At 45.8% G+C, this 19,367-nt stretch overlaps 1 protein-coding gene across 2 annotated transcripts in view; it reads left to right on the forward strand.

Moving 5' to 3' along the window:
- Positions 1–19,161, forward strand: part of LOC144781633 (uncharacterized) — a 46,664-nt gene extending 27,503 nt beyond the window's left edge. For both annotated transcript variants that reach the window (XM_078660588.1, XM_078660587.1), the window contains exons 3-4: positions 2,814–3,077; positions 16,183–19,161. In XM_078660588.1, coding sequence (XP_078516714.1) covers positions 2,814–3,077; positions 16,183–17,561 — 1,643 coding nt within the window. In that variant the 3' untranslated portion in view covers positions 17,562–19,161. The remainder of the gene's footprint in view (positions 1–2,813; positions 3,078–16,182) is intronic.
- The last annotated feature ends 206 nt before the right edge of the window (positions 19,162–19,367 follow it).

The following is a 19,367-nucleotide window of genomic DNA, read 5'->3' on the forward strand; positions in this document are numbered from 1 at the left end:
TTGGAATTCTTTGTAATAACATGAAACTAAGTTGAGCACTATATTTAGTTCCCAGAGTAGCTTCCATCAAAGTATGAAAACTCCAGCATGCATTAAAGGATTGTTAGATGCTTGGTTTTCATAGAAAAAATAATAATGGCTAGCCCAGCATTCCCCAGGAGACAATTTTCATCTTATTAAAAGGTCACGGTGGCAGCCTTGCAGGGGCAGTATTGTTATCTCGTATCCATGTTATTTTACATTTTGTTATAGCTTGTATGTCTTTGAGTAGCTCATAAAATCTTGGCTATTAAGGATGGTAATTTAGCATGCGAGTTAAAAATGTGATCTTAAATGTCATACACATACATGTATATTAAAGGAAAGATCAATCTGTGTTCTGTTTCAAGACTTCATTTAAAATCTGTTTGATGTACTATAGTTTCTGTTCCAAATGTATGTTATTGGGCACATAGGAATAAAGAAGCAGCAAAATAGTTTTCCGTTCTTTCCATAAAGTAGATGCCCAAAGTCATGTGTAAAATAAGAAACCGAGGCAATTGTGATTAACAGGGAAGTGGGTCTTCATCATATTACAATGTTTCACCATGTACTGAATGTCAATATGTTTTGGCAATCTCATAGTTATTATTGGGGCACCCTCAGGACCAAAGAGTGGCTGTGCTAATTGGTGCCACTACGTTTGCTCTATCACAACTTACTGTTCTGTAGAAATAGAGGAGAAGGAATACAGTTATCCAGTGTCTCGTTTTAAGAAATATTTAGTGGCTTTATTCAAAATCATATGCACAATACTGAAATAAATGCATGTGAAATTATTTAAGAATAATGGACTATGAACCCATAAATGTACATGGTGCTCATATCAGGGAGATGGTCGTGGGAACAGGCACGCTACAGGCACAAAAGTCTTCATAAACTTGTAAAGTGGAGGAGAAGGGATCACTTTTATTTGTGCATAGCCCTCTGCAAAAGCTTGTACGCCTCAACCTTGGTGCACATTGGCAGTGGCTGATACATGCGTCCGATAACGCTTGGCCATCTTTAATTAATTGCAGTTCTTTAAGTGTCAGTTGAGCACCTGATAGAAACCTATGCTTTAATCAGCATTTGGTGTACAAATCGTTGCCACCCTGTTTGTTTTGTTACCCCCATTGTACACTTTAGGCAGAGCATTGTCCCATTTGTGCACATCTCTCCTTGGTCCTTCTGTATGCACCGTGATGAGGTGTTTGTCACTCAGGAACCCACTGCATTTTTTGTCAGCCTCAGGGTACACAATGCCTGGGTCGTTGCTCCTTAACATTCCACACCTCAGCCCAAATTGAAGAAGGGGATAGGAAAAATCTTCTTGCACATGACTGGGTGAGTGATTCCCTCACCAAGAATCACTATGCTGATGTCCACTCTTCAGACCAGCACACATCTGATCGGAGCTGCCACTAGAGTGAATTAGTACTATGGCCAGGTACTACCTACACCCCCTCCTCCCTTATCAAGACCCAGATAATGACATGAGAAGAGTTTTGGATGTCAGGGTCGTAAGAACCCCGGCCGTATTTATTAAACATAAAAGTAACAAGCATACTTAATATATACAATATTTACAAAATTAAGCAGAAAAATATGGCATTACATTGATTACAATTGATAAGTACAAATATCAGATGGCTAACCTCAATATAACTCTAGTACAAAGGTGTTTTCTATCCCAATCTAAAACATATCCATAATAATCACAGCATTTACTTTTTCTGCGTATCCTATGTGGGCCTACGGCAAGGTCACTTACTGGTGTCCAATCCTTATCAATTAACCACGCTCTCCAACAGGATTGCGCATGTGCAGAGGGCCCGTTTACCGTGAGGGTACTCCCCCCCCCCCCCCCCCCCTGGTTACCCCTGTACGCTCTGTATATTATCTCCATAAAGGGGCCCTTGCAGTTCTGCGCCGTTTACTGGCGCTATTGTGCACGTGCGGGGTGGCCAACCAGCCTAGAGAAAGGGTGACTCCCGGGGTGGCCAACCAGCCTAGAGAAAGCGTGACTCCCCATTCCCCCGCACCCATCCAACCAACCGGCTGTAACAGCCCCTGGAGTTCTAGGAGAGACCACTTGTCCCTCCCCCCTTGGGCGACCCCATTCAAGAATGGCAGCGCCCTCTAAGGACCTTAAATTTACTGCTCACCAATCATGACCTTACCAAGGAATAGCTCTAAATACGACGATTGCTGACCTATAAATGGAACAAGTTGGTAAAGAAAACACTCCTTGCTCCTTAACAGTCCACACCTCAGTGCAAATTCAAGAAGGGGATAAGAAAAAGCTTCTTGCACATGACTGGGTGAGTGATTCCCTCACCAAGAATCACTATGCATATGCCCACTCTTCAGACTAGCACCTGTCTGATCTGAGCTGCCATTAGAGTGAATTAGTACTTCAGTCTGTGCTAGCTTAGATGCAACAGCGGCCTTATAACGTATTGCAGTTCATCCCTCATTTTTCTCTATACTGTCTTTCAGCCACAGAAATTCAAGCAAATAAAAAGTATGTAGCCAATTTCAGAAAAGTTTGAAAATATACAGGATTTGAGCGCATTAAGCAATCTATTTCTTCCTGCGAACAAAATCTGAATTGCAAATCATAACTGTTGCTAGTCCTAATCCTTTTCTTGGTTGTCCGGACTCGTGGGCAACGCTACCCACTGGCTGATATGTAAAATCCTTTCAAGCAAAGTGATGACATTGGGAAGGGGAGTCTTACAGGCGTGGGGGAGGGACTCCAGATTTCTCACCATTTTCCCTTTGTCCGGCAGGCTTTTATGAGACCAGCGAGATGGACTCCTGTTCCCTCTCCACCTCTTGCACATCCGTGTACAGTGAGGGTCCCCAGGGGTCCTGCTGGAGCGTGGACTCTCTTTGCCACCTGCCAGCCTTCCCTGATGGCAAGTCTGCCCGTCCGCACTCCACGGATGAGGCTGCGGTCCGGCTCATGGACCTGCGGCTGCAACGGCTGATGATGTCCTCCACTCATCCCACAAGAAATCAGCAGACCGACTCCCGGAGGCCCGTCTCCACCGGTATGTATATCTGAATCCACTTGTGCCTCTCTGCCGCTTACCTACCTGTGCTCTACTGTTGCTTCCCTTGTCCTCTCACCTGCCATGTAGCATCATCCCTGATCCTCTTCACCGCCTTTCTGCAGCACCCTTGTATTATTTTTGGCTGTACCTCCCCACTCCTGATATCGCTGTGCGTCTTTCCTTTCTCCTCATTACCCTTGCTGCTTCTGCTGCCCTAACATGCCCTCTTACACAGGTTACTTCCCCATATCTCTTAGATCTACAGTATCCCCTGCTCTCATAGCTAGGCAACTTTCTCTGCCCTCTCGCACCCATGTAGCATACCCCCGTCTCACCCAAGCATCTTCCCTACACTCTTGTACCCGTGCTCCTTCCTGTGCCCTATTAACTGTGTTGCTTCTTTTGCTCTCTCCTTCCCCCGTCCCTACGTGCTCTTACCCCCTCCATCTTTCCTTGTCCTTTCATATCCCTACCACTTCCACTGTTCTATCCTTGTCTGAGCAGGTCCTCTTACGGTCTTCTTAGGATGACTTTTCTATTTTCAAACTGTGCTTCCTGAAGGCCAAGCACTCTGTGACTTATCTGATATGTGAACTTGTAGGATATGAAAATCTCTTGAATAATGTATTTTCAGCGTGTGTCATTGTAAATCGCGTGTTTTGAGCTCTCCTGTCATGTAGGGTTGTGTTCAGAATATTGCCCTTTGTTTTTGTTCTGAGCATGCATTGAACGATTGATAATCGTGTCCCCAAAAGCCACAATACTATGGGACCATTTTAGATTTATTTTTTTCACCACCCAAAGCGGTTTCCAAAGGCTCCACATTGAAGCTATTCCTTCACGAATACTCCACACTAAAGACAAGCAATGCACAAACAAAGCAATTGCAGATTAACATATGCAAAGAGGTAGCCTTTGAGAAAACTTTCAACAATTTACACATACAGATCTCAGGTTATATAAGAATGGCTGGTTTAGGATGGTCATGGAAAACACTCAAATTGTAAAATGGTTACCTTGATTGGAATTTTATTGGATTTGAAATGTATGTCTACCAAGGGACATCTATGAAAGTAATTTGACTATTCGGCATTTTAGAGATAGATGCACTATGCCATACTGGAGCACAGGGAGTCTTCTGAGTTACCTCTGGATACATTTTAGAAATAGTATGATGAGACCGATATTGGCAACGAGAGGCATAGCATTGATTTCAGGTGTCATAAATCTAAATGAGTGGTGCCAATAGGCTTTCCATTAATAGGCTGCGATTCCTTAGGCCATCCTGAAGAGATCCAGGGTGCTATCTCCCTACTCAACTCTGGGAAGACGCCGGGACCCAATGGTTTTCCACAGGAATATTATGCCACTTATCGCGACGTTTTGGTCCCTCGTCTGGTTGACCTTTTTCAATATGTGGCAGAGTCTGGTTCTTTTCCTTCCGAGACCGACGTGGCCACCATAGTGGTCATTCCAAAAACCCAACCCCCTTCCCTTTCCTGCGCAGAGTATCGCCCAATATCTCATCAACACGGAGATGAAAATCTTCGCTACTGCATTGGCACAACGTCTCCGCCCCTTGCTACATGAGCTGATCCATCCACACCTGTGTGGTTTCATGCCCGCCCGTGGTACTTGGCATTGTATACGGCGATTCCACCTTGCCATGGCCCATCGACACCTGCTCACCCCATACTTGTCCCTGTTGCTAATAGACTTTGAGAAGGCCTTTGATACGGTAGATTGGAGCTACTTGGAGGATGTAATGGTCACTTCCGACGTCTTATTCGAGTCCTGTAGTCGAGTCCTAGGGCAGAGGTTTTGACCAAATGCCCTCTCAGAAGCATTCGCAGAGGCACCCGTCAGGGCTGCCCCCTCTCACCGCTTCTATTCACGCTGGCAATGGAACCACTGGCGTGCCTCATACTTTGCGACCCTCAAATCCAAGGGTGGTCCTGGAACCCTCACCAGACTGACAAAATTGCCCTCTATGCAGATGATGTTCTGCTTTTCCTGGCCGACCCGGAGACCTCCGGCCCGCGCTGTTTGGAGGTGTTTCGAAATATTGAGACAACCTCTGATCTGCGCCTAAACCTGGCGAAGTCCACATTGGTCCCCCTCCATCCCTCGACGGCCTGCTTTAATTGGCAGTCAACTATCCCTCTGCAGAGGCGATCGTTCAAATATCTGGGGATTTGGATAAGCCTGCTTCCCGAATTGGAGTGGGCTCTTAACCTCACGCCCCTGGTCACGAAAGCCAAATCTGACCTTAATCGTTGGCAGTCCCTCCCACTTAACCCCCTGGGCAGAGGGGCCCTTTTTAAAATGATGATCATCCCCTGTTTTTTATACATCCTCCAAAATATCACTTTCCATCTCCTGGGTAGTTGGTTCCGTGAGTTTGACGGGGTACTGACCACATTTCTGGGGGGAATGGGAGACCACGCATGGCCTTGTCCCGCTGTCGGATACCTCCTTTTGATGGGGGGGATAGAGGTGACCAACCTACACCTCTATTACCTGGCCACCCGCATTATTGTTATCCATGACTGGTTCGCTGGAGGTTGGTCTGACCTGGCCTACGGAACTGAGCTCAGAACTATGGACTTTCAACAGATTTGAGCCTATCTGTACGGGCCCCCCATTCCGCTGACCATCCCACCAATCACCAGAGCGGCTCTAACAGCCTGGCGCACTGCTCTGCGTCACACACAATGGGATAAGAAACTCACCAAAACACGCCCTTGTGGCATGGTACATGGCTGCTTGACATATCTGCTCTGAGAGTTCTAAAGATGGGATAGGATCGGGATTACACTCCTTGGGAACGTCTGGATGGGAGACCACATTTGGGCCTTCTCTGACCTGTGGCAACAATACTCCCTTCTCCCTACTCAATTCTACAAATATTTGCAACTTTGTCACGCCCTTACTACACATGTCCCAGCTGTTACCTCACTCCCTGAATTTAATCAGTTGGAAGCCCAGGTCATGATGGGCAATCTAGGTAAAGGAGGAGTGTCATCAATATATTGCTCTCTAGTGGATAACGGCCCCATCACTTTGGATGCTTTGCGGGCCCGCTGGGAAGGATGGGTGGGTCCCCTGGAGGAGGTGGACTGGCGAGATGCCCTGATGGCTCCCATGACTCTGACATGCTCCTCAAAACTATGCCTCATCCAGCTGTATTACCTCCACAATGCATACCCCACCCCCGTTCGCCTGCACAGGGCGGGTTTCTGCCCCTCACCGAACTGCACACGTTGCGGCCAGGCCCCGGCAGACTTTTTCCATATGGTCTGGGAATGCCCAGATCTCGCCTCCTTTTGGGTGGGTGTAGAATCCGAGCTCACACACACTCTGGGGTGGCAGGTCCCACATGATCCCATCCATCTCCTACTAGGGGTGTTTGATGGCCTAGACGGCTCCCGAGCCGATAAGTGTTTAGTGGGCACGGCATTAGCAGTGGCTAAACAGGACATAGCGGCCACCTGGTCGCAGGTAGGGCCTCCCACTGTGCGTAAGTAACGCAGGGGGTTGGACTGGTGCGCGGCCCAAGAAGAACCTCTCTTTGAGGCCCGGGGTTGCCCTGAGAAGTTTGAGAAGGTTTGGGGCAAATGGCTAAACATATTGGGTTGACCTCTACGGTGACGTCTCACTGCTTTGTTGTTCTATTTTCCACCCAAGAGGGCTATTACACGAGCCTTGTATTTCGAATGGGCCCCCTTATTATCTGTTGATGATGGATACTGATGTATTGGGCACTGTCTCGCTGTCCTCTTAAGTTTTTGTTCTTATAAATGCTAATAAAATTGATTATCAAAAAAATACTTAGGCCAGATACTGCACCGACACCAGTTAAATTGCTAAAAAGTGCACATAATTAAGTGGCTTTATAAACACTGAAGACCGGCTTTGAGAGTTTGGCTTTGAACTCAGTCTCCACACCATGATAAGGAGTCCGTCTCAAAAAGGTCCTCACTCGATCGTCCCAGTTGGAGGATTGTCAATAAGGCGATGACTGCCCTTGACAAACCAAGCGACCAACCTAGAAATAGGTAGTTCAACCTAGAAGAGTGGCTCTGAAAATAAGCATAGAAAGTGCTGCACCAAGGATTCAAAACAAGAAATGTTGGTGATTACTAACTTTTTATTTTACTTTTTATAAATCTTTTTATTTAACAGAACTTAGGTTGACTTTACAAGATACAGTAGTTGAGGCAGAAACCAATATCACATGCCATCATGATTACAGAGTACATAGGTAAATCGTAGGAGTTAACAATGACTATGGGAGAGCCGGGTCTTCTGGCTCTAGGACAGTGGGGGGAACACAGATATCTCCTCTATATTTGTTCCATTTATTCCAGATGGAAGACCACTTTCTGGGGCACGCCTGGCAGACATACACAGTCTTCTCACGGAACATGCACCAGTCTGTCTGCCCTCCAGAATACTACCATGGGTGGCTCCCCCCCCCCCCCCTCCTCCCCCCCGCCACAGTTGTGCAATATTCCGTTTGACCACCATTAAACCAAGTGTGACCCATATTTTGTCTTTGCCGCTGAGATCGATGGGTTCCCGTATGTTCAATAGGCATCGCTTGGCCTCCGGCCATCTCCAACACCCTGTTCACGCATTCATGTATTTTCAACCAGTAGGATAGGATGTACTCACATTCCCATATTATATGCTTAAAGAAGCCCAGCTGACCCAATCCCATATACAGTTGCCGTCCTCTACTTTCCCCATTTTGACTAGGGTTGGTCCGGTGACATATATTCGATGGAGAATTTTCAGCTGCACGAGACGGAACCGGGATGAGATCGCCACCTCTCTTAGGGATGCAACTGCTTCCTGCCATTCTTCGTCTTCTATGTCTAGCCCATCCCTCTCCCAGTGCTACCTGAGTTTCGTCAGAGGGTTTGGAGAGTTAATGATCAGCTTTTTATAGGTCAGGGATACTGCTTTGCCAGGCATGTACCCATCCAACAACCTGTCCTCTAGTGGCGAAGCGTCTAGCAAGGTGGTGCTTGTGAGTATATTTGACAGTAATGCATGTCAGACTTGTAAGTAGCGGAAATGCTCTGAGTTAGCAAGCTAATGGCTCTGTTGTAAAAAGGCGAAGGTGACCACCTCTCCCTTGTCCCATAAGTCCCCATTTTTTGAGATCCCAATAATGTCCCATTTGTCAAACCCCTCTCTGTTGCCTAGTGTGCCGAGCTTCTCTGTTTCCCATAGTGGAGTGGCTTGTGTGAGCTTTTTATCCCACCCCAGGCATTTTGTGGCTGTGTGCCAGACCCATACGGAGTGCTTGGTTGGACTAGTCAGGGAATATTTCTGTGGACTGGAGTAGAGAGCTTGGTGATATGTCCCTCCTGGGAGTAGCCATTTGTCAAGCCTGTACGCCGGGCGATACAAGCAGTGGTTCATCACGGCCAGATGTCCGGCCCAGTAGTAGTTCTTGATGTCGACAAGTCCAATTCGTCCCACGGTCCGTTTCTGAAATGCTATTCGAGGTCTCCCTTCCCACAGTAAATCTCACTGTATACTTTATATCTCACCAAAGTATCTAGCTGGGACTATGTCTGGGATGTTTTGTAATGCATAGAGGAAACGCGACAATGCCATCATTTTAAACAATGCCGCTCTCCCTAATAGCGGGAGCGCCTTCCATGTGTCCACGTCTCTCTTGGATGATTACTAACTTGATTCCTCCGAAGGATGATGGAAATTTAAAAATATGAGAGTTGAACAGGAACACGTGCCCACACCATAGAACAACCACAGATGCAAGATCACACAGTATATACACAGATCAGAACACATTATTGCAGGGTTACCAGAAAGGCGACTTATGTTAAAACCTCCACAGAGGAAGGGGAAAAAGTTAGCATTTGAAAAAAAAATATCTCCTGAATTTAGTGTCTATGTTACCAAAAAACACCATCCCTTAATTCGTCATGTTAGACCTGGCACCACAGTCTGATGTAATGGAGCTTTTGGAACATTTGCCGTAACTACATAGTAAAAAAGTACTCCACACGGGAACCCAAAACACTGGCACCAGGAAGCATTTTTATCAAACCTTGAACTTTCCAAGATAACCATTGAGCAAAGATAGAGTTTGATAGCACCCATTGAACAAGGAGATGTCAGGAAGACCATAAAATAATTAAAGTCACATAGGGTGGAAAAACCAACTGGTTTTACAGTGGAATTTAATAAAGCCTCCGTTGGCCACCTAATATCGACGGTTGTATTACGGAATCATGCATGCGTTTAGCACGCATGCCTTTTCAATGCCGGCATTAGAACAAACGCGTTGTTACGATTTGTTCATTTTGTACGAAAGTCGTTACAACAACTTGCTTTGGGGGGGCGCTGGACTTTGGATTAGTATCATTTACTAATCCAACTCCTGTCTGCCCAACAGTAGTGAAGGTGTTGAACTTTAAACCCACCACCACTTTACCAATGCGACCCTTAACGCAAGTCGTTGTAATGACTTGCATGCTAAACTAACAGGTGGTAATGATACATTCGTTCTATTTTTGGCGCTGTAAAGGCACAGCATGATTCCAGCTTCGTATTAAAGGATGTTTTTCAATATCGACCTTGAAATGGCTGAGAAGAGGTGTGGCGACGCGGCTAGGGCGACTGACTCCGGCTTCTGGGTATCACGGTTCGATCCCCGGCACCGGCGGCAGATTAGCTCAGCACCATGTGACTCTGGGCAATAGCTCAATCTTCCCGACGGCCCCCAGCGCCTAGAGACCCTTACGGGTGATTGTGCGCTTTACAAATGTGGATTATTATTGAAATGGCTGGTCAAAGAAATAGCAAAGAAAGGAATGGTGTCTGCTGCCATGAACAATGAATGTGACTGTCCTCCCAAAACAAGGGAAAGGCGCGTCTCTTGGATTGTCATACAGACCCAAAGCCCTTGAATATTGATCATTAAATATACATGCAACTACTGGTGACCATACTCTTATTAATCCATCTTGACATCCTAAATTAAGATCGATCTTGGTTTATCCCAGAGCGGCAAATGTTTGACAACAAAACACAACTTAGAAAAGGCAAATAACGGGAGCATCCCACTAGCCCTATTGCCTTTGGATGCCATAAAGACATTTGGCAGGGTCAGATGTGAATTCCTGAGAAAAGGGATGGGATATGTCTTGCTAATTAATGCTGTAAATGTGTTGTTTCAAACCAATGTGACCCCTTGATTAAACGCTATTAAGAGAGACCACGCCCATCTATAAAAGGGGGACTTCATCCTGCTATACACGGGAAATGTTTACAACTCCTGAAAGGAGGGAAATTGCGGGATGCTAGCAGACCTGTTGACAAAGGGATGATCAGTTTTAAGACTAAGAGACTGAAAAGTTTAGACTTCAGGAGTTGAAACACTAGCCAACCTATTCCTCAAACAAAATGGCAGCCACGTGGGAGCTAATTGGGTTTGAACATTTGATAAAGACGATAGAGGGAATTAATGGGGCAGTGTCAAACATCCATAAACTGTTTTTAGAAGGACCAGAGCCACAAAAACAGGGATACAAGGAGAAGTAATTATCGGAGTGGTATCTGAGTGGGAACGGTTAGAGCATTGGAGAGACAATGTGAGGTATAAGAAGTCCACGCTACAACAGGGAATCAAGTCTTAAAATAATTAGATACTGGTGTCTGGCAGCTTGTAAACTAAGTACCTGTAAGCTTAGTAGCAACAACAGCTCAAGCACCTCAAAAACACAGCAGGGGCCATTTGTGAGGCAACATAAGATAGGGTGGCCAGGCGTCCCGGATTTGCCGAGTCAGTCCCAATTTCTCACTAGCTGTCAAGAAATTAAGCTCCTGTCCCGGTTTTTAGAGAGGCTCGGCTGAAAACGGTGGGAGGTATACTTTTATGTTTTGCAAAGCCGGGATAGTTAGCAGCTGTTATAAGAAAGTAATTTCATTAACAGGCATGCTACTGGCTTTAACAATTGCATTTTATGTATGTTCTTACTGACTCTTCTGTAATTTTCTGCTAAGGAGCACTGTCACTCTGTGCAGTGGGTTGCAGTAAAATTGGAGTCCCTCTTCTGTATTTTTGGGAAATGTCCCGGTTTTTGGCTTTAAAATTCTGGTCACCCTACATAAGAGTAAGAGGTGCTCAAGGAAGAGAAGCCTCTGTGTCCAAAACATGACTAGTTACGGATTCCTTCCATAACACAATACCTGTGGAGAGAAGACTACGGTTGTTTGCATATCAAAGGAGGACGATTACCTCAGACATACAGGTGCGTTCTACAATCAGGAAGGCTAGTTCAATCCCTAAATTGTGCTGGTGATTTCAGGTGGCGGGCACCAGCACTCGTATTTGGGGACGGGACTTATTTTTCATCAGCTACCTTGGACCCAAATCAAGAGAGAGAAGAAAGGATGAAGTCAAAGAAATTAAGAAAAAAATGAGAAAGGGAGAAAACCGCGATTTAAAAGAAAAGACGAGTGAAATAAAGAGGCAAGTGTAGGGTTGTGGAAGCAAGAGCGCACTGTGACAGGCTTCTAAGGCAAAGCCTGGCCCCTGTGCACTTTTTTTTCCTAACAAATGAAGCCCCGGTCAGCTTTATTGCATCACCTGTATGACACCCTCAAAAGAAGGACAATACTATTGACATTACTCCATGTACACCGCCAGAACACGCTGTACTAGCTGCTTTACGTATGTAGTGTTGTATAAGATGTTAACATTTTTTTTGCCTAGAAACCGCGTGGCATAAGTGTACGCAGTGGGAGGATGTGTTGGGGGGGGGGGGGGGATAGGGATCGTTATTTATATTATGGACTGTAGCTAGCACTGTCTCATCCGGAACACGGAGAACTCGCTGGTGTATTCCCTAACTGTCAATGGAGAGAACTTCTATGGGTTGATGACATGATTCATTTAAACAAATGTATAATTCTGAAGTGCAAAAGAAAAATAAAAAGTTTTACAAAAAAAAAAAAGGACAATACAATTAAAGCTCATCTTCCACTCCTTATGGAATACATGATCGCATTATTACAGAAGGAGCACTGAAAGATGTGCTACCTGAATTAAAATGGATGTGGTGGATTCGGTTTATTTTGGTGTCCAAAAAGGAAGAAACATTAGGTTCAACCCTAGACTCTTCAACATTTATGTAAAAACAATACACTTCAAAATGGCAATGCTTCAAGAAATTATCCTAATGCTACATACAACAGTAGCTCTATATGGTGACCCTAGATCTCAGTGATATGTACTAACATATACTGATCTTCTAGCTCCCCTCAAACAAATCACAAACTTCACACCAAGTCAATGTCTGCCCATATTTGAACAACTAGCTGGTATGGTGAGAGCATGGCAGAAATGTCAACTCCCTTGCATAAGAGATGACCTACTTACTACCTAGTTTGGGTTCCATTTATAGAAATCCCATGTACTACCACAGGAAATGCAAAACTTTCTAGGGTCCAGGAAACATTCTCTGGAGGCTAAACATACCCAAACAGGGATAGAGTACTTGTGTTTCACATACAGGTGTACCGTTATCTGGTTGTGGGTCCTCTTACAGTGCAGAACATGATGACATTACTATGTATGATGGCTGCATGCATTACTCTGGTTCCAGAATTCATGCTTACTCATTTGTAAATCACACTAATGCTTGGAACGTCAGTTGTCACAGGCATCTGGAGCTTGGGAGGTTCCAGTGGTATTGGAGTCCAGCTATATACAATACAAGCTTCAGTGGTGGAACAAGACACATTTCCTACTGGGCTGATCTTTTCTAAAACCAAAGACACAGGTGAAATGTTATATGCCAGGAATGTCAATTACAGGCAAGAAGTCACAACACAAGGGCTCACACCAAGGCTGTACAGGGAAAAAGCTGTACAACAAAGTCGTTTTTATACCCGTAGCCATGACAACCATGTACCAGTGTGAGACATGTGAAGGTGGGGCAATCATTCCCCCAGCTGTAAAAAAAAGATACACATGCAATTTGTCGTTGGGCACAATGTCGAAAAGTATATCTGCTGGCAGAACAGTTGAAGGGAGTAGACAAGGACTTTGTGGATATCCTAAGGAGAAGTCCCCAGGAGACACACAATTGGGGCATCAACCCTCCCATTTCATCACAGTACTTTCAAAAATAGGTGACTCTGCAAATAAATCTGTTTGTCAGATATGAATATGCCACCCTTGCCACATAATCCATCTTTTGCTGCATAAGTTGTTGGAAAAACAATTCTAGCTCATATTTATTTTTGAGCTATATAAGTCCACATTGACTAATGCTACACCTGACATTTTGCAAAAGTTGACTAGTTAACTGCTGAATATGTGATATATTCATTAATTGAAAGAGATACCCATTCTGACCATTGTAAACAACCCAAGTGAGCTGTTGGAAGTGGCTTATGTCTTTAGTAAGGAGCAAAGACCTTAAATATTCGGATGTAATTCATACTGCGTGGGGAACATTAATCTTCATTGGAAATGTTTTGTTTCGCTATTCACATGAATTCATATTTACTTCACATACAGTATTCTCAAAGGAACAGTTACTTTAAGTGAGCGATCACAGTTTAGAATACTCCCAAAGGTGTTGCAGGTCTTTGGAAAGTCCAATATCCTGAACCCTACAGCACCTATAAGTTAGAGACTTAGATAATACATACTAATATACTATACCATTCTACAGATCTGTTTAATGATGAAAAAATATTGTTTTGGAGGCCCTACAGTGTGAATGTAGAGTAAATCCAAAATTAGAAACGAGTTTTAGACAATAACATGGGTGGAAGCAGTCGATGAGGCACCATATTTTATTGCATGAAGTGCGGATATGAAGATGGTTCAGCTGAGTGCATACTTATAGTCAACAAATATAAAGGTGTGAGGAGGGTCTGAGGGGAAACTTAATTTATAGACCGACTTGCACCCTGTCCCCCAACTGAACAATCAAAAAACACTAAAGGGGGTGCAGAGGGTCTCAAAGCATACTGCGGAAAAAACTGCACACTCCAAAGTAGTGTAACGTCAAAAGGTAAAGAAATCAACCCAGAGGAGATAGAGAAAGCACAAGTAAGAAACCCATCAGCCCACCCGTGGGCGGAACCTCATCACCTGGGTTTTTTTAAAGATGTAGACTGGTATCCACTAGATCCTTACTTGAATGTTGTCAAAGGATACTAGTACAAGGATCCACCAGTGAGATGGACAGCCAACAGGAAGTGTTGAAGGGCTGTGGGAAGAAAATAGTAAAGGGTTGCAGTGCTCAGAAAGTGAGGAAATTAAAAATGCCTGCTATGATGACAAAGAACAACTTTATTGAGGGTGACCATCATACCGGCATGGTTAAAAGCAGAGTGATGATAGTATGGAAGGAATTACTATCAGTTGAAGATGTTACCTGGTCAACATGTTTCAGCCTCAACAGGCTTTCGTCAGGACCAAAAGAAGACACTACTGCAACAGTGGGTCAGAAGATACCACCAATGAGAAACTTATAATGATTACAATGTAGACCTACCAGTAGAGCAAATTTTTCCTTGTGGTAGTCTCATTCATATGTGACACACACTCTCCTGAGGGAAAATAACAGAAATACAAACAAAGTGGAAACATTTTTGAACATTCAGCAATTTGTCTACATGTTATTTACCACAGTCAAATAAGTTTAATAAGTTTAAACTCACCCATATGTTTTAAGGAGAAAGCCCCACCTCGCCTGGCACTCGCTCAGGTCAGGAAAAGGCCACGCTCTAAACATAAAAATTAACGAAATGGAAGAGGAGAATTTATATCACAAATGTGATTTAATCGCCAAAAAGTGTGTCATGAAAAACTTAAAATGATACTCTGAAAGGGCAGCAGAAAACGGCAGAAAAAAGCTGAAAAAGCATTCAGGGTTAAAAGCCCTTTGGTGTTTTTTGCATATTTATAGTACCCGGATCCATCTGTATCACTATTCCGGTGTCAGATAGCCAGATATTAATGTCATGGGTATGCACCTTCTCTGCTGCAAAGTTCCAGTAGCCCCGGTTATCAGCTGGCCCAGTGCCACTAATTTTACTGTCCTCAACATTTTAAAGAGCAGAGTTGGGATTCAAACTTTGAAATGCTGGCTGCTTATCAGGTACTTGACCCAGCAATCTATCATTCTGGCTTGATGCCAGAATTAATAGTTTTATATAGCTATTTATTAGTCAAATAACGTAAAACTGCTCGAAGTGTTTCGAACCACTCTGGTCGTGTAAGTGGATTGAGCTATTCGCCTGGGCTGGATGTGTGGGCTTGTGTGATTGCATCTTCTGTAACTAAGATTGTTTCCCTAAAAGTGTGATCTGAGGCAGTGTTATCAAAAGTGCCCTGGGGTCAAAACGGGGAGAAGCACCTGCTTTTTGCTGCCCCTGACACAATGGTAATATAGGAGGGGCCTCAGATGCTTGTGCAGCCCTTTTGTAGTACAGATAGCGTTGCAAGGTTTTTTCTCAATTGCATGAAGGCATGACCCGTGCAAATGAGGAAACACTTAGCCTCAGTGCCCACGCCATATTTAAGATGGAGACGCAAAGGAGCTGTCATGGAGTGCACTGACTGTGACATAAAAAGATGGCACACAGTCAATACGCCCCTAACCGCACACCCCTACTCTCCCCAGCGAGGGTACATTTTGGAAAGGGGCTCCTAATGACCCCTCCAGATGGGGATATTTGTGGATATTCACTGTGCCCGCTTGCAGGGGGAGCTCAGCCCCTGTTTCAAAGGCAGGCTGGGTTGTCTCCTCCATAGTCAAAGGCAGACCGGCAGCTTCAAACAGGCAGTCTGCCTCTCACTATTGTGCTGCCCCGGGAGCAGACGCAGGTTTGTGGCGGCAATGGGGCAAGTACATTAATTGTAATAGGACGCATTGACTCAGTCTGTGCGTGGTGCACCAACTGTTAAAGTTGTGTTTATAGCAGATGGAAGGGAGGAGGGGAAATGTGCCCTGGTGCTTGAGATAATTGATACTTGATCATGTATTTACTGTGGTTAAGGTTCTAGCTGCACTAACGTTCTTCTGTTCCATTGCAGGTGACCTGGACTTCTCCCCACTGCAGACATTAGGTGACCTCCTTGCTCCAGGGCTCTCAGCCCTTCCGTACAAGTGTGACCTGATCTCCCGTAACACCAATGAAGTTTACCACTATCCGAGCCCACTACATGCTGTCGCCCTGCAGAGCCCACTCTTCACCACCAGCCCCTCAAATGAGGAATTGAGTGCAGCCGCAGCCTGTTCCACCGAATCACAAGGGCGTCTGTCCTCAACCCAACGTCCACGCTCCGAGGAGCTGCAACGCTGTAAGCTGGACCGCTACATCTCCAAGCTGGTGCTGCAGCATCGGTGTCGCTCTGTGGCCTCTGGACTCTCCTTAAGCCGCTCCGAGCCAAGCTCACTAGCAAGCCACCAGAAGAGCTTATCCATGTCATCAGTCTATAGTTCTCCACCTGCTGTCACCCAGCTGAGGCGTTCGGGCTCCAAGGTCCGCAGACGCATCTCAACATGCATCCACATGAGATCTGCAGATGGATCGGCTGGAGTTCGGGACTCACAGCGCAGCCGCGACTCTGTCATCTCTGTAGACACCGGCTCAAGCACCGCAGATGGGCCCCAAGGAGGACCATACACTGATGGCCAGGAGACCCAGGTTGAGCACTCTTCGGCTTTGGAGGACTTACAGGAGTTAGTCAGCCCGGATCCTATCCGCCGCCTTGTCCTCGTGCCACAGCGTTCAGTGTCCAGCACAGACGACCTGTACAAAGGTCGTCATGCCTCACGGGACCTGGTAAAGGCAGCACTGCCCAGCTCTGAGCGAAGCTGGCTGAGCCCCAAAGAAGTCTTTCGGAGATTGAGCCTGCGCAAGAAGCGCAGTAGCGCCCGATGCACCTCTGAAATGAATGTAAGTGCTGCAGCCATCTCTTTCCCACGGCATGAGGCTTTGTGCAGGTGTGGTTCACGACTTAGCCTGACTGCCGACAGCTGGAAAGTATACGCCAGTGCCCGGCACCAGTGGACATCGGTGCTAGAGATTTCTGCCAGCCAGGATCGAGACAGCCCTAGGAGGCTGAGGAACGAGTTCTGCCAGGGTCCTGCTGTCTGGGCCTTCTCCTCCGACGGCAATAGTGGGAATGGCCAGGTTGTGCCGCAGCCCTCCATGAAGGTCGGATACCACTTGTGCAGCAATTCTGGCATCAGTGATGTGGATGCCTGTAGCGACTGTAGTCTGAACAGTGACTGGTGCGTCCAGCAACATGTGTGTAATGGTGCCCCCTGCCATGCTTTCAACTCGGTGGATGATACAGGACCACGCAGTCCCAGAAGCAAGCTTCAACGTGCACGATCCTTTAAGGAGCTGAAGAAGATGATGTGCAGGTCCATGAAACCCTTCCATCCAAGGGCGTCAGCTAGATGACATCAGCGAAAGAACCATGTACTCCCCTGCGCCCACATCAGGCGACTTCAGTGGGTCTGTTAAACCGGATTCTGTACCTGTAGATAGGTACTCCTCCCCAGTGGGGACAGTGAAGATGACACCATTAGAGTGGGAGGTTTTCCATTCTGCTGTATTCTCTTATGAAAAAAACCTGATTGGGATCAACATTAGACATAACTCGAGGTGCATCACCCTGTCTAGAGGAATCATCAGATGTGCAATCACTAGAGGAGACATGTACCCGAAGACGTGACAGTTCCTCCAGAGTTTTGATCCAACGGACTCTGCCAGAAAGAAGCTTGTACCGCAAGATGAGTCGTCTCATCCAGTGGAAATCTTCCAGGTGATAAGATGTAATTTCTCTTTCTTCAAGCATAAGGTCTTTCCCTCCAAAGACTTCTTCCAAAATGATGCCTTCTTGGGAGAGACTTATACAGTGACATGTATCCATCTGTGGATCATCTCCTCCATTGATCCCTTTGCAGGACGTGACTTCATTGAGACTTCTCATTTAACACTACAAGATGAGACCCACCCTTAGACAAGGGCTTGGACTGGGTCCTCGTCAATATGCACCTTTCAGGTGACACACTCCAGGAGTGGAAGATGTCTTCCTCCATGAAATGAGATGGGACCTAACAGGTGGTACCCCAAACTTCCACAGGCATACTGGCACAAGAAAGGTTTACCCTTTCAGAGTGCACCTTCCAAGGGCCCTTGTCCTGTAAGATGGAAGGTGTACCATAAAACAGGTCTTTTCCTTCACAGAACAGCAGCTGAGGGACCCATCTCCAGACGCATACCTCGATATGATTTCAGAAGGACCTTCGCGGTGACCATGCCCAGGACTATACTCTACCAGTCTTCTCTTCTGAAATGTTACCTCGTCTTGACAGAGGGCTGGCTCAGGTGCGGCCTCTTGGGTCAGTGCAATTGTTTGAACAGGTTTGAGGGAGGTGTTTTTAAGCATTAAATCTCTGTGCTAATGATGACAACTCAGGTCCTCATCACAGTTAGGGGCTGATTACGAGTTGCGCAGTACGGGGCGGGGGGTCTCCCGGCATATGGTGAGTGGGAGAGCCAATGCTGGTCATTGGGTTGGTGGTCGAGAGGGCGTGGATGGTCAGGCTCTTCTGTGGTAGAGGGAGAGTACCATGCTCCCCCTACGATGAAGGAAGGAGCATGGTGGGGGCCTGACTATGCCAGTGCCCAAGGTTATTTTACACACCCACAATAATGTACCAGTAAAATGGGGACAAATCTTTCCGCATGCAATATTTTAGGTGCAGGAACACTGGGCCACATCGAACGGGTCCCGGTGGTATTCCTCCAGGGATACCGCTCCAGCTTACTCCCAATCGGACACTTGTCAACATGTCATGCTGCCTCTCAGAAAAACACAAAAGAATTAAAAAGGGCGTGTAGCGCCTGAATAGTCTGCCCAGACTCAAGATTGCTGACTACCGAAAACAGACTAAATAATTTTATACATATCAATGTTATTTTTCTTGCCTTGTTTAAGGGCATTAAATGGGCTGTGAAGCCATGTATTTAATAATAAAAAAAGAGTTTATTTAAATAGTGAGCGATGTTGTCTTTCTGCAAGAGTTTCCAGGAATGGGGGTGAAGGTGAGTGGAGATGTTTTGTTTTGTCTTTCAACCCTTTCGGAGTTCTCTCAGATGAGAGCTGAGTCTTAGCATACCGTGAGCTTTGGTGCATGCAATGCATGTTTATCGTACATCTGAGCCCTTGCATACTGGTTGCATATTGTTGTGTATCCTTCC

The sequence above is a fragment of the Lissotriton helveticus genome, chromosome 9, assembly GCF_964261635.1.
Source record: "Lissotriton helveticus chromosome 9, aLisHel1.1, whole genome shotgun sequence".
Classification (NCBI taxonomy): Eukaryota; Metazoa; Chordata; class Amphibia; order Caudata; family Salamandridae; genus Lissotriton; species Lissotriton helveticus.